Genomic DNA, 14,377 nt, shown 5'->3' with positions numbered 1-14,377 from the left:
GGGTAAGGTGCACCGTGCATGGGTTAGCAGATGAAGAGGAGGATGCAGGGATTAGCAGGTGAAAGGTAGAGTGCAGGGGTTAGCAGGTGAAGGGTAGGGTAGTGTGCAGAGGTTAGCAGGTGAAGGGGAGAGTGCAGGGGTTAGCAGGTGAAGGGTAGGGTAGTGTGCAGAGGTTAGCAGGTGAAGGGGAGAGTGCAGGGTTTAGCAGGTGAAGGGCAGAGTGCAGGGTTTAGCAGGTGAAGGGTAGGGTAGTGTGCAGGGGTTAGCAGGTGAAAGGTAGGGTGCAGGGAATATACTTGATTTACCTCATCTTTCCTAATCCTATGGGAAAAACAGACCACCATGTTAACCGAGACAAATTATAACAAATGTTTGCATGAAGAAATCCTACATCCTTCACTTCCTCTCTCTCCCCCCGCCCTTGGGTGTCGTCTGGTGATTGGAATTCACTTTGTCTCTGATGGGAGTCTGCAGTGAAAGTCTTTAATGAGTTCACACAGTGCTCAGCGCGCGCGCGAGAGAGATGATGTAATATCTGGATGAAAGTTGCAACCGTCTCACACACACGAGCGCATGCACGCACACACACACACACACACACACACACACACACACACACACACACACACACAGACAGACAGACAGACAGACAGAGCTACTCGCCCTTGCCTCCCGAGACCACAGCACACATGTGCAGCAGAGGGGATTTGGATACATGGATTCAGATGTAAATTGTGTTGGTTTTAAATACAGCACTGTGTATTGACTTCAAATAGAAACGACTTCCGAGTGCTACGCTCAACCTGGATGACCTTTTTTCAAAGTGCTGAGATTTTACATTTGGTTTCCATTGTTTATGAGCATTTGCAAACACAATTGAAAACAAACAGAGATGTGAAAAAATGCATGGAAGTGTCAGGTACTGCAGTAACACAACAGACAGGCAACAAGTTAGCACTGCCTCAGTGCTTCACAACATTCTGGGCATTGAGGTTTACGTCAATGTGATAAAAATGGCTTCGTCAGGTATTGGGTCGAGTAGAGCATAAAGAGGAGTATGCTTTAGGGCTGTATTCCAAGATGGCCAAGCCGAAATAGCCAAACTCAAGGCTTTCAACGTCCACTTCTTATATTCAGTCGTTTTACCACGATTCAATGTGCCTGTAAGTTGACAGACTAAATAATCATGAATGTCACATTTAATACTGCCTTACATCAGAGCTCTTCATGTAAGATGTGAACCATCTGCACCACAGAACCAGCAAGATTTTAGGACACACCTTAATCTTTTATACTTTAACTGATCCTAAAAATAACAGTGATTTATTTTTCTTTCAACTACTTTTCTTGTTCAAATAATATTTCAAGAACGAGCAACGGACGAGATCTGAACAGAAGTCAGAAAAGGCCCAGTTAACGGATCCTTTTACATGCCAACCATCAGTTTCAACGGACAGCAGACTGAAACTGAAACACAGGAACTTTGAAGAACAACCCAAAATACAACATCAGTTTCACAATATAGACACTTTAGCATTTAAGTTACATCACTGCCGCATGAACTTGATAGAGAGAGAGGAAAAGAAAGCAAATCCAGCCTCACTAAACACCTTATCAGTCCCTTGGCAGACAGGAAACCTGCAGAAGACTTGTTTCACACACACACACACACACACACACACACACACAAACACACACACACACACACACACACACACACACACACACAGTGCAGTGAATGGGGAGGCGTGAATGCTTCCTTTCCTGTGAACAAAAACAATACGAGAAAAGCAGAGCTGTGACAGTCAGACTGCGTGTGTGTGTGTGTGCGTGTAAATGTGTGTTAGTGTTGCAACGGATCGCTAACAATGCTACTGGTTTTAACCTAGGTGGGCAGAGCAGGAGGGCGGGCCTGTTACACTTCTGATTGGCTCAATTTACTGAAATCACTAAATATTGTCCTTAGAAAATCAAAAACAACCATGCCAGCAAATAAAAGTGTACTTCTAGAGCATTCTGCATTTGACAGAAAACTTTCTTTCATTATCAACTTATCTCCTCATTATTTTCTCATTTTGGTTAATAACATTAGAAAATAGTGACAACTAAGCTGCTGACACCAATCGTGGAGGAGTCATACACCAGATTAGGACTGAGGATATCACAATACCAGAAATGTAGCAGTTGATACCAATAGCAGGGAAATTCCACGATTCTCAATATCAAAACAGCAATAAACACGTTAGTGTGTGTCAAACAGGTCATGATTACCTTTATTATTATGTTATATTGCTGTGATAACCACATCATGCCTGTGCACAAATTAAGCTCATCACGCTTCCAGAATTTAGACATCGACTAGGTACTCGTGAAACGTCCTCAACTAAAACTCATGAATTGCCTATCATCTCCCTCTCGCTCTGTGAAAAGATGTCTGCATCAACACAGCTGCAGACACACACAAAGTCACAAACATCTCAGTGTGTGTGTGGGTTGAAAAAGGCCATTCTCCTACAGGAGAAATAAATGACACTGCAGCCTTACGTCACCTAACACCACCTGTCATCACACACACGCACACACGCACATGCACAGGCAAACACGTTCTAAAAAGGGAGCAATCTCTCTACACTCGAGCATTTCAGCACCGTTTAAAAATGATCTCAGTTCAAAGTAATACACCTGAAAACGAACATCACATGACCGTTCACGTGTACTGGGGGTAGCGGTGTAAACAGGAAGCAAATTGTCATCAAGGCCATGTGAAACTCTCTGCTGTTTCTTGTCGTTGAGATGGGAAAATCCATGAAACATGTGGATTATCCAGCTCCTGGGGGATTAGTTCCTCTCCCACTGAGTCTGTATGGGAGGCGGCTCTGAAACACATGAGGACCTATCTGTCGTTTGCACACCTTTTCAGACGCAAACTGATGCGCCTTTTGTTTTCATGGAGCACACAGCTTCTATGAATATTATGCTGAAGTGCAAGCGTTTGTCCAAAACACTGCTAAAACCAGAAATGGGTGCTCAATGTGTTTGTTTACTGATGAGAATTGAGGAAAGCTCATTGGCTGGTCTGAGGATGACTCTTAGGATAATAAGAAAGTGTCAACCGGGTGATGGATCTGAAGCGGGTTGAATGGAAAACGTTAGAAAAGAATCACGGTTGTACATTTTATTATTACTATTACTGACCAAACCTCAAAGCATTCGGTGCGGCGCCACACTGCAGACTTTTGAACAATAAAAATGAATACTCTATGCTGAAGTGATACGATTTTTGGATCCTCCGGCTGCAGCTATGCCTGTGGCATTGCACGTTACATTAATACTGCCTTCACAGAAATACTGATTTACCCGCGTTTACTGCCGCACAGTGAAAACTTAATGACCCCTTGAAATGACCTGTAGAGCTAAACAATTACACAATTAAAGATTAATGGGCTAAACATCAAATCGTAGCAGACTATCATATCGGAAAATTAATCGCTTTGAGTGGAAGACTTTTGATTAGAAAGTAATCGTAATATTGACGTTGGAAAAAACAAGTTATACATCCACATAAGATCCGAACGGTTCATATACTGACTTTTGATCATCATTTGATGAGGATATGCCTCTTGATGATCCGCTTCACTCAGAACTCTTTCAATTTTATCCTTTCATTGTTATTCATTAAAACTGAACGCATCACTGAACATTGTCTTGCAGAAATCACTGATTCTTGAGCTTCACGGCTTCATTTCCCACTATGGATGTGTGTGTGTGTGTGTGTGTGTGTGTGTGTGTGTGTGTGTGTGTGTGTGTGTGTGTGTGTGTGTGTATATATGAGTGTGTGTGTGTGTGTGTACGTACTATACTACATTTTGATTCTGTTGCTATGACAATAGCAGTGAAAGTGCAATGATATCACAGTGAGTGTAAAAAAAACAGGAGGAGCCAGACAGACAAACAACCGGAAAAAAACGGAGTGTGTGTGTGTGTGTGTGTGTGTGTGTGTGTGTGTGTGTGTGTGTGTGTGTGTGTGTGTGTGTGTGTGTGTGTGTGTGTGTGTGTGTGTGTGTGTGTGCGTGCGTGCGTGCGTGTGTGTGTGTGTAAGTCTTTGAACTCTTATCTCCTATGCCTGTGCCAGATGGTGCTGTGCACTCTGCTATTACATAATCAAGACAGTGAATCACATTTCCGTGCGGACACATTCACAGCCACAGTCGGAGCCACAGAGAGAACACACACAACGTAGAGAACACTCACACACAAAAACTCTATATGACAAACATTGCTGAACTAGATCCTGTCGGAAACAAACACACACAAAAAATAGAGGTTTCTGTGTTTTAGTGTTGTGTGATGCAGCATGTACGGTGAGATGCAGTGTCTATGGTGTGATGCAGTGTCTATGGTGTGATGCGGTGTCTATGGTGTGATGCAGTGTGTACATTGTGATGCAGTGCATGAGGAACAGTGCGACATACAGGTGACAACAAAAAAACCACGAACCACAGCACCACACCAAAGGGCATGTGTGTGTGTGTGTGTGTGTGTGTGTGTGTGTGTGTGTGTGTGTGTGTGTGTGTGTGTGTGTGTATATAATGCAGAGATGCAGTATGCTGATGTGTTCATTAATAAAGACACACACACACGCACACACACACACACAACTATTAAAACCACTATCAGATGTCACATGTTGACATCTGAACCCTCCTGCAGTTTTGTGGTGTCTTTTGCTCTTGACTACAATATAAAAGTGCAGCACAACCATCACTAGAAGCAGTAATAACTCAGTTACAAACCCATACGATTAAACAAAAAGCAGCATCTCTGTCATTATTAGTAAGTGCTACATGTCATATTTACATTAATAAAGCAGTAAGCAGTAAGGAAGCAGCAATGTAAAGATATAGAAGAGTGATAGTTATTGTTGTGGATGTGTAGCCCCTAAAACACTGTTAGCAATCAGTACTGTTGCTGTAGTCTGTGCTGTTAGCACCGTTTGCCGCCAGCTTGGTTGTTGCCATGTTGAGAGCTGTGTGGAAGCAATACCTCAATCATAGCCTTTAAGTCAAAGTAACAGGAGGTGACAAAAAGCACGTCCACTCCTCTCTCCCTTTATCTCGCTCTTTTAGACCAACTTGTTTCTTAGACAGTCCCTGGGATCCTGGAATGTCAGGCGACTCAGGGCAAACCCGTTCAGTCGCTAAGCTGCAAAGAAATCAGTCTCAAAACAACAAAGAAATGGAAAAGCGTGTCAATGTGCCAAACAATGGGGGATAAAACAGACACAGCCGGTAAACACAGCAGGGCGGCCCAGCCACCACCCAGACAGACAGACACGTGAACCAGCACAAAGCCAGGATCAAGAAGGACCCAGCAGTGTGGTCCTCCTGCTATTACCGTGTGCGGCCTATAAATAGAAACACAAAAGGTCTTACCAGGGCAGGCCACTGTATGTGTTTGGCCTTGGTTCCCTGAAGCAGTCCTCCTGCTCCGCCTCCTGCTCCCTCCTTCCTCTTGGCCCAGACCAGCTGGTGCTCCAGCAGAAACAGCTGGAAATCCTCATAGACCTTCACCCACTCTCTCTTCTCCCACTCCTCGTCGTCAAACTCCACATATACCTGCACACGGCACAGAGAGGCAACGGTCAGTGACAACATCGGTTAGTTGAGTGCAATTTTAAATTTGTGTTTTAGAAAGAGAAGAAGAAGAAGAGGGATGAGAAAAAGGAGTTATATAATAACTTGTGCATAGGGCTGCACAATGAATCCAAATATTAATCAAAATCAGAACACAGACCCTTGCCATTTTCAAATCACAACATTTGTTATAAAAAGGGTTAAAAAAAATGGCACTTTAAATGAAACATTGTGGGGTTCTGCTGAGACGTGAAGACATCAAATTCTACAGACGTGAGAAAACACAGACCACCGCAAGAATCACACCATAATGATTTTATTATTGTCAATGTTTTTTTTCTATATCTTCTGCACTACTTGCATAGAAGAGAGGCAGTACTAAAGTATGCACATTAACACGTACAAACAATACAATTTAGAAGGCATATAAACTCAACACATCATTGCATCATTACATACGTCACCGTAAATGCTTCATGTCATTGTCTGTATGTCTGTCTTTGATGTTCATGTCACAATGCATATTTTATTTTGTCACATGGCTTCACTAATAAAAAAAAATACATTTTTTTATACAAAATATTTAACAAAATAGTATTACTAGTATGGTTATTGGTAGGTCATATTAAACGCAGATTGATCACAGACTGTGTGTGTGTGTAAGCCATCTTCCTTTCTTCATCTCATTTCATCTTCACTCACTCCTCCCTCTGATCTTCCTCTCTGTTCCCTCACTCCTGCTTCTATAGAGCTCACCCCTCCCCCGCTGTTCCCTCCATAGGCAGAGAGAGAGAGAGAGAGGGAGGGAGAGGGAGAGAGAGAGAGAGAGAGAGAGAGAGAGAGAGAGAGAGAGAGAGAGAGAGAGAGAGAGAGAGAGAGAGAGAGAGAGAGAGAGAGAGAGAGAGAGAGCGAGAGAGCGAGGATCAACGGGTGCATCTCTCCTCAGTCAGCCTCCCGCCCTCCCCCTCTCCCATGATGCACTACTGCAGTCGACTGAGCGATTGCTCCCTGCCAGCAGGCATGGAGGTGGCTACCTGAGTGGGTCCTCCCTTTGTGTGCCGTTGCTGCAGTCTGTGTGTGTGTGTGTGTGTGTGTGTTTGTTTTACCACCTGTCTGTATAGTGTTACCGCCATCCATCCTTGGCGTTATGACCCGGCGCGCACCACACACATCCGTCTCCACTGATCCCTGGTCTCTTTATCAGGGCCAGTCATTCCAGGACACTAAACCCTCAGCGGGTGGAGTCACATGCTCCACCAGCCTCTATCCTCCACTCCTCTCGTCTAACTCACTGCAGACCTATCTGTCACTCAGCCACACCAACATCTGTCCATTAGTCTCTTAACTAGCTGCTCACTCGGTCAGCATCGCCTCATTTAGGGACACTCCTGTTGTTGTCACCATCCATCCACTGTATATGTTGACAGATTGTTTTATGTTTTTAATTAGTTGTTGATTAGATTAGTTGTTGGAGATTTTGCGACTGGAAAAGATAATGAGGGCTGCAGATTATTTTGATCGACCTAGTACTGATTATTCCATGAATTAATCAGGTGTATAACACTTTTTCTTTATTGAGGACAAGAGGAAATAAACAATCATTTGTTTCTCTTTTATAAAAATCGGCCTTTTTTATTGCTTAGTAATATTATCTTTCCAAAGCAAACCTACTGAGTGTATTGAAGAGCCAGATTACATAGTGGGGTTTCAAAGCTCCCGGCACTTTTTTTAACTACTATCGTAAAAAATCTTTTTTAAGTCAGTGTAAACTGATCTTTTTATTTTGTTATTGTCATCAAACACAAATTTTAAATGATTGGAAAATAAATCGAAATAAATAAATTTGCTTCAATTGAAAGATAGAAAAAACATTCATGGCATTTCTTGTTTTGATGATATATTATAATCTGTTTAGAGCCAGTGTTAGAAAGTTAAACAGCTCAAAAATCCCTCTCTAATATCTATTTATCTTTATTCAAAATGGATATATTCAATTTCCTTACCAAAAAAACAAATTTTACATGACTACATTTGAAAACATCATGGTAAAGAAATGTAACTTTGCCCAATACTTATTTTTACCAGGCAGAGCTTGAACGAGTCATAATACAACCTCATAATAATACAACCTCCGCAAACATTAGCTCCGTTACATAGCCAAGAAGGGCTGCACTGCTAACGCTAACTAGCTCTGTCTAGACTCTAGAAGAATAACTTCAGCCCAAAAAGATAATCACAGCTTTAAAGATAGAAAACGGAGAGCAGCTCAGTATTGTTACAGTTGATGCATCACTAAACTGATGGATAAACTTATTGTTTCAACACCACATATCATTACAAGAATGATGCAAAACATTAGACAATAAAATATGAGAACAGTCCGTAATCACTGTTGATTATTAAAAAAACACATTATATAGCTTAGCTTATCACATTCCACAATTGAGAAAGAGTCCAAACAGGAGTAGATCAGTTTCCAGTCAATTTAGGTCCTTCAAGAAGCCACTTCTGAGTAAACAAGGTCCTGTGTGGCTTGAATGAGAGCTGAGACAGAGCTACATGCTAATGGAGCTGCTGATTATGCAGCAGAGTCCCTCTGAGTAAAAGTAAACACCAAACACAGTCAAGGACTGTTGGCATTTTAATTGGTATTTTTAACTTTTCTTTCCCTAAATCACCCATCTCTTAATAGTAATAATATTGAATCATATAGATATGACAATGCCGATCCATACGTCTCAAGAAATAGATGTGCTTCATTTTTATCAGGTGTGTGTGTGTTATTGTAATAAAAAAGGTAGCTAAAGTAGCATTCCTCAAACATACAAACAGGACACACACGAATACGTATGCACGTTTACACATCATCCCCAGCCTGGATGTCAGCACGTACCATTAAAACTCAATCTGACACTAAGTGTTGCCCGTCGGCACAGAGCCAAGAACAGGCCATGTAGGGACAGTGAATTATAGGGCTGAGGTGAGTGGACCGATGCTGGGAAAAGAAAACGTAGACAACCATAGAACTGGCCTCCATGGCTGCTTCGAGCCCCTTACACCAAACTTCAACATACAATCCTTTCTTTACTTTTACCACTTTAATGCCTGTGAAGCGCTTTAACTGTTAACATGATGACTCGGACTCTCCAAATGCAAAAACTTAATATGGCAATTTCCTATTTTTATTTTTTTGACGGCTGAAATCCTTCTCCTGATCATCACAATGTGAACGCGGCAGGCGGCCTCGTCTGTCTCTCGCCACAATCTGCTGACTGTCACTGTCACAAGATGACGGACGACGACAGGGAGAGTGAGACGTTCCCACAAAACCCGTCGGGTCAATCACCTCACATGTGTGTCCATGTGTGTGTGTGTGTGTGTGTGCGCGCCACAGTGGCAGCAGCTGTGTGATGAGCCTTGTTCTCTAAAGCTGTCAAACGACAGCCTAAAGAAATGTTAAAATCCCTGCACACAGATGCAGGGCGAGCGGTGTGACTACATGTGTGTGTTTGTCATGATGCTGTCTGGGCCAGTGCTTGTTCAGTCAACTGCTTTATAGATCACAATACTGTACGCCAGAATATTGATAATCTCCACACGTCCAGAGCGAGGGTGATGCTGTGGTCCGTCTACACACACGCACACTGAGTAGTTGGGAGTACACATGGTAGGAACAGGGAGGTTTTGTTGCTATAGTAACAGGAGGCAGCAGTGAGTATTGGACACTAACACACACACACACACACACAGACACACACACACTCACAGAATCAGTAGGCTTCTATCAGCCACAGAGAGGGGCAGGAATAAGAGACAGAGAGAACAAAGGAGAGCAGGTGCCACACTTGAAACACTGCACAGCATCTGATTTTAGCAACAATGGCCCTCACCACCATCACCACCACGGCCGCGTGTCACGCTAGTATGAAGACACCGACTGCGAAGCAAGAATACAGCTCACTGCATTCTCTCAGGTCATTTGAGACGACCGGCTTCCACACTGTGTGTGTGTGTGTGTGTGTGTGTGTGTGTGTGTGTGTGTGTGTGTGTGTGTGTGTGTGTGTGTGTGTGTGTGTGTGTGTGTGTGTGTATGGGTGTGTGGCCCACAGATGGACCTGTTTTTAGGCCCGATGATGCTACCTGCATGTGGAACTTCTCACATGAGAGTAAGCATCGTGCCAGCAGCATCAAGGCCATAACGGATACTGCCACGGCCGGCTTTTAGTTACTTTATTTCTCATTTCTTTTTTCGCTTTTAAGGTTATAACGTGTCATCACATTGGCGTGTTTGTTATCTGCATTATTTTCGTCTACTAAAAAAAAACTAAAAAGTATATAGATACTTCACATTCACATATTTAAAAAAAAGTAGTGCATGTAAACTAAACTATAAGTTTAATCGAAAATGAATAATACACACACATCATCATTTCAGAATGCTCAAAGCCACAATCAACTTTTCTGTTGTAATACTACTTCAATTAAATATTATCCACACTTTCCTCCATTGACAAACGGTGAAACAATGCCTCAAAATAAAAAAGGGAAGCACACTTTTAGTGTCGCGATTCAACCCTTCCATTTCTGTTCATCATAAATCCCATAAAATCCCCAGATAGGACAGGAAGCCAGTGAATGCACCAGCCTTCCCCCTGAGAAACATGGTTGTCTATTTAAAAAGGCCTCGAGTGTGATGTAAAGAACAACGGCTGAGGCCACAGGAGTGTGAGTCTGTGTGTGTGTGTGTCTCTATACCATGACCGTATATGTGAATGTGTGTTTAATCTGCCCATCACTAACGGCTGCAGATCCGCTTTCTGGCAGCCAATGAGCACGAAGCATGACGGCGAGCGACCAATGCGGACAGAGTGGCGTAATCTGCCTTTTAAATAGAGCGCCGGAGAAAGCTGGAGACAAACACAAACTGATGAAGAAAACAGAGGATACAAGAACAGAGGCTGTGCTCTCTGGCTGGATTATGAATGTGATGACAACTCTGTGTGCACCACTACTACTACTGATATGATGTGCACTACTACTGTATATCTGTGTGTGTGTGTGTGTGTGTGTGTGTGTGTGTGTGTGTGTGTGTGTGTGTGTGTGTGTGTGTGTGTGTGTGTGTGTGCATGCCTGCATGTAGCTTTCTGTATATTGGGATTTTACTGATTAAATTGCACGTGAGAAAAGGGTCATTTATTTCCTCTCTTTATTTGAATTTAATTTTACAATTCTTATTGTATTTTCATGTAAACGAGATGAGTGAGGAGGCAAACAGGTCACAACCGTACTTTCATCCTGCTGCAGTGAAGTTGTTGTGTTTCTCACGCACACACACCTCTATCCTACTCTCCAAAAGCTCTAATCTGATTTATTGAGGTTGACTGCACAGAAAAAATGTGGACTTGCCAGGCTAATAGGATACCTCTATCCCTTCTTTTACCCCTCTAATTTGACTAGAACGTTGTTGATTGACTGAATGGAGTGGGGTGATTGAATGCTGCACTGATGTTGGAATAAAGGGACACGTCATGAGAGATTCCATCCTAATGTCTAGTCCATCTTGATGGAACAACCGTATCTCGGCATGATGTAGATCTGAAATCTCCAAACTTGACTTGTGAATGGAATATCAGAACCTTCGTGACGGTAGGATTCATTGCAGTGTAAATATATTCTGGTGGTAGAACCCGGACTTGATTGCATCTCTATATTTCTAAAAATCTGTATCTGTCAAAGGGAAGACTATGTTGTTTCATACATGGCACTTGTGTTGGCGTATGTCATTGTTAGAAACATCGGCGATGTCATGCAGGAAAAGGTTTCGATGTGGTTCAGCTTTTTTTCAGATGGATTATTTTATTTTTCCGTCCTGCGAATGTAACGTAGCTACTATAAATCAATTCAGGGATGAGCCAACAGAACCGTTTGGGTAGGAGTCGGCTCATATTTCTTTTGTCCCTTCCTTTAAGTTTTCCTTCCGCTGAATGACTTATTTCCAAGAAACCTTGTGAGGACATATCTGGTGATTTAAGGAGATTTAAGATTTAAGGATAGAGCCGTTCATGTTTTCATTTAGCAACCACGAAGGGAAAGCAGAGTTGAAGGCAGCAGTAAAAAAATAAATGACACTTGTGTGAAACTGTCAAAGAACACAGACCTGCAGATCCTCAGAAGAGGCAAACAATACGAGAGCAGGAGAGAGGATCATAAGAAACAAAGAAGTCATTATCTTTAAAGATAAATAAAGAAGATGGAATGGATAACGGAGAAGATGGTCTCATTGAAAAGGGAACAGTGACTAAAGGAAACACTCAGTGAATCGATAAAAAACTGCAATCATTGTGAAAGACCAAAGCTCTTTTGGGGTGTAAACAGACACCAGCGGACAAGAAAAGACAAGACAAAAGGAGGAAAGTGACACTGCTGATAATTAGAGGAGTGCATTTGATTTGATTTTAAAATGGAGAGGGGGAAAGCAAAAACAAAATGAATCTGATTACAATGTAATGAAGGAAACGGCAATAAAAATAAGAGGAAACGACAGGATAAAAAACAACGAATTCAACAGCACGAGGGAGGAAATGGACAAAGAGAGGCAAGGAAGAGAAGAGGAAGACGATAATGATGAAGGGGGAAGGCATCACCAGTGACGGAAAATTAAGCACGGAGCGATGCGATATTAGGAACAAAGAGGAAGCGGAGATGAGAGCATCATCTGTACCCAGTGATGGAGCAGAATGTGGCTATGAGGGCAGAATGTATGAAGGCAGAACATTGCAACAAAAAAGAAAAGGAAGATGGAGGAGATGAACAGAAAGAGGAGAGTCCAGCTGCTTGGAAACAGAGTGACTAGCCTACCACAACGGCAATCGGGTTGACAACACCGTAACCAAGGCTCCCTTCCCTGACAACGGACCAAATGATGCTGCTGCAGCTCTCTACTCTCTACCACTACAGAATATCAATCAGCGAAGGAGAGAGCGGGAGAGAGAGGAAGAGAGAGCGGGAGAGACAGACAGACAGAGAGAGACACAGAGAGACAGAGAGAGAGATACTTTGATAGAGAGATGGTCCCCCAGAGGTACATAAATATATGAAGCAGATTCTGAGGTGCTGGTATGCTGGCTTCACCTTGCAATTACTGAGAGGCGTGAGAGAGAGCGAGAGAGAGACACAGAGAGAGAGAGAGAGAGAGAGAGAGAGAGAGAGAGAGAGAGAGAGAGAGAGAGAGAGAGATATCTCATCATGCAAAAAAGAAATTCATGTAGGGCTGCTGTGATGTTCCCTCATACAAACACAGAGAAGGCGAGAGACTGTCTGTGTGTGTGTGTGTGTGTGTGTGTGTGTGTGTGTGTGTGTGTGTGTGTGTGTGTGTGTGTGTGTGTGTGTGTGTGTGTGGTGTCATTACGACTAAAATTGCTACATGGGAAAATCGGGGGGGGGGGGGGGGGGGGGCAATTGTTCAATGAGAAGACACAGATGAATGAGGACAAAGGGAGACAGAGAGGCAGAGCGAGAGAGAGGGATGATGAGGGGATAGGAGGGTTGGTTCTGTTAGATGCAGGGATAATCACACATGATTACATTAGGGATGTCACGAGAACCCTGATTTTGGGACCAAGCGGATGCCAAAAGGCTGTAAACGATAGTAGCCATTTACGCAGGGGGGGGTTCAGGGCTGCATTGTGAACGTCAAACCTGTGTTGAAATTGGTAACGTGAGCTGCTAGTAGACGTGAGCTGCTGGTAGACGTGAGGTGCTGGTAGACTGAGCTGCTGCTAGTAGACTGAGCTGCTAGTAGACGTGAGCTGCTGGTAGACGTGAGGTGCTGGTAGACGTGAGCTGCTGCTAGTGGACTGAGCTGCTAGTAGACTGAGCTGCTAGTAGACGTGAGCTGCTAGTAGACTGAGCTGCTAGTAGACGTGAGCTGCTAGTAGACTGAGCTGCTAGTAGACGTGAGCTGCTGCTAGTAGACATGAGCTGCTAGTAGACATGAGCTGCTAGTAGACGTGAGCTGCTGCTAGTAGACGTGAGCTGCTAGTAGACGTGAGCTGCTGCTAGTAGACTGAGCTGCTAGTAGACTGAGCTGCTAGTAGACTGAGCTGCTAGTAGACGTGAGCTGCTAGTAGACTGAGCTGCTGGTAGACGTGAGCTGCTAGTAGACTGAGCTGCTAGTAGACGTGAGCTGCTAGTAGACGTGAGCTGCTGCTAGTAGATGTGAGCTGCTAGTAGACGTGAGCTGCTGGTAGACGTGAGCTGCTAGTAGACGTGAGCTGCTGCTAGTAGACGTGAGCTGCTGGTAGACGTGAGCTGCTGGTAGACGTGAGCTGCTGGTAGACGTGAGCTGCTGCTAGTAGACGTGAGCTGCTGCTAGTAGACGTGAGCTGCTGCTAGTAGACGTGAGCTGCTAGTAGACGTGAGCTGCTAGTAGACGTGAGCTGTACAGTAATAAAGAAGTGTGTGTTGAGGTGAATGGAAGTCACTGTTTTTGTTTCACATTGGGCGATTGAGAATCACCAGCTAAACTTCCACTTTGTGTAGCAGCTTCTAACTGAAACCTGACCCAGGCTTCGGCCGTCTCTTGGGCTTTGAATGACAGCTAACTTTGCTTTCATCTCCTGCTCCTCACCTGTTTTCGGCACTCGATTGCGACTGTGTTTCGGTTCTCGCTATCAACTCCCACCGATGTTTACACTTCCAAGTGTTCCATGTTGTAAGACGTTGACCTGTTTACAGCCTTAACT

General features: G+C 43.5%; 1 protein-coding gene across 2 annotated transcripts in view; it reads right to left on the bottom strand.

The window, feature by feature from the left end:
• Positions 1 to 14,377, bottom strand: part of jmjd1cb (jumonji domain containing 1Cb) — a 97,211-nt gene that overhangs the window by 48,633 nt on the left and 34,201 nt on the right. For both annotated transcript variants that reach the window (XR_011077869.1, XM_068583968.1), the window contains exon 2: positions 5,433 to 5,615. Coding sequence is in view for 1 of the 2 variants with exons in the window: in XM_068583968.1 (XP_068440069.1) it covers positions 5,433 to 5,615 (183 nt within the window). In the remaining variant the exon portion in view is untranslated. The remainder of the gene's footprint in view (positions 1 to 5,432; positions 5,616 to 14,377) is intronic.

The sequence above is a fragment of the Clinocottus analis genome, unplaced genomic scaffold, assembly GCF_023055335.1.
Source record: "Clinocottus analis isolate CAN_PGR_092001 unplaced genomic scaffold, fCliAna1.0.p SCAF_19, whole genome shotgun sequence".
NCBI classification, from domain to species: domain Eukaryota; kingdom Metazoa; phylum Chordata; class Actinopteri; order Perciformes; family Cottidae; genus Clinocottus; species Clinocottus analis.
This window is presented reverse-complemented; position numbering and strand designations above follow the sequence as displayed.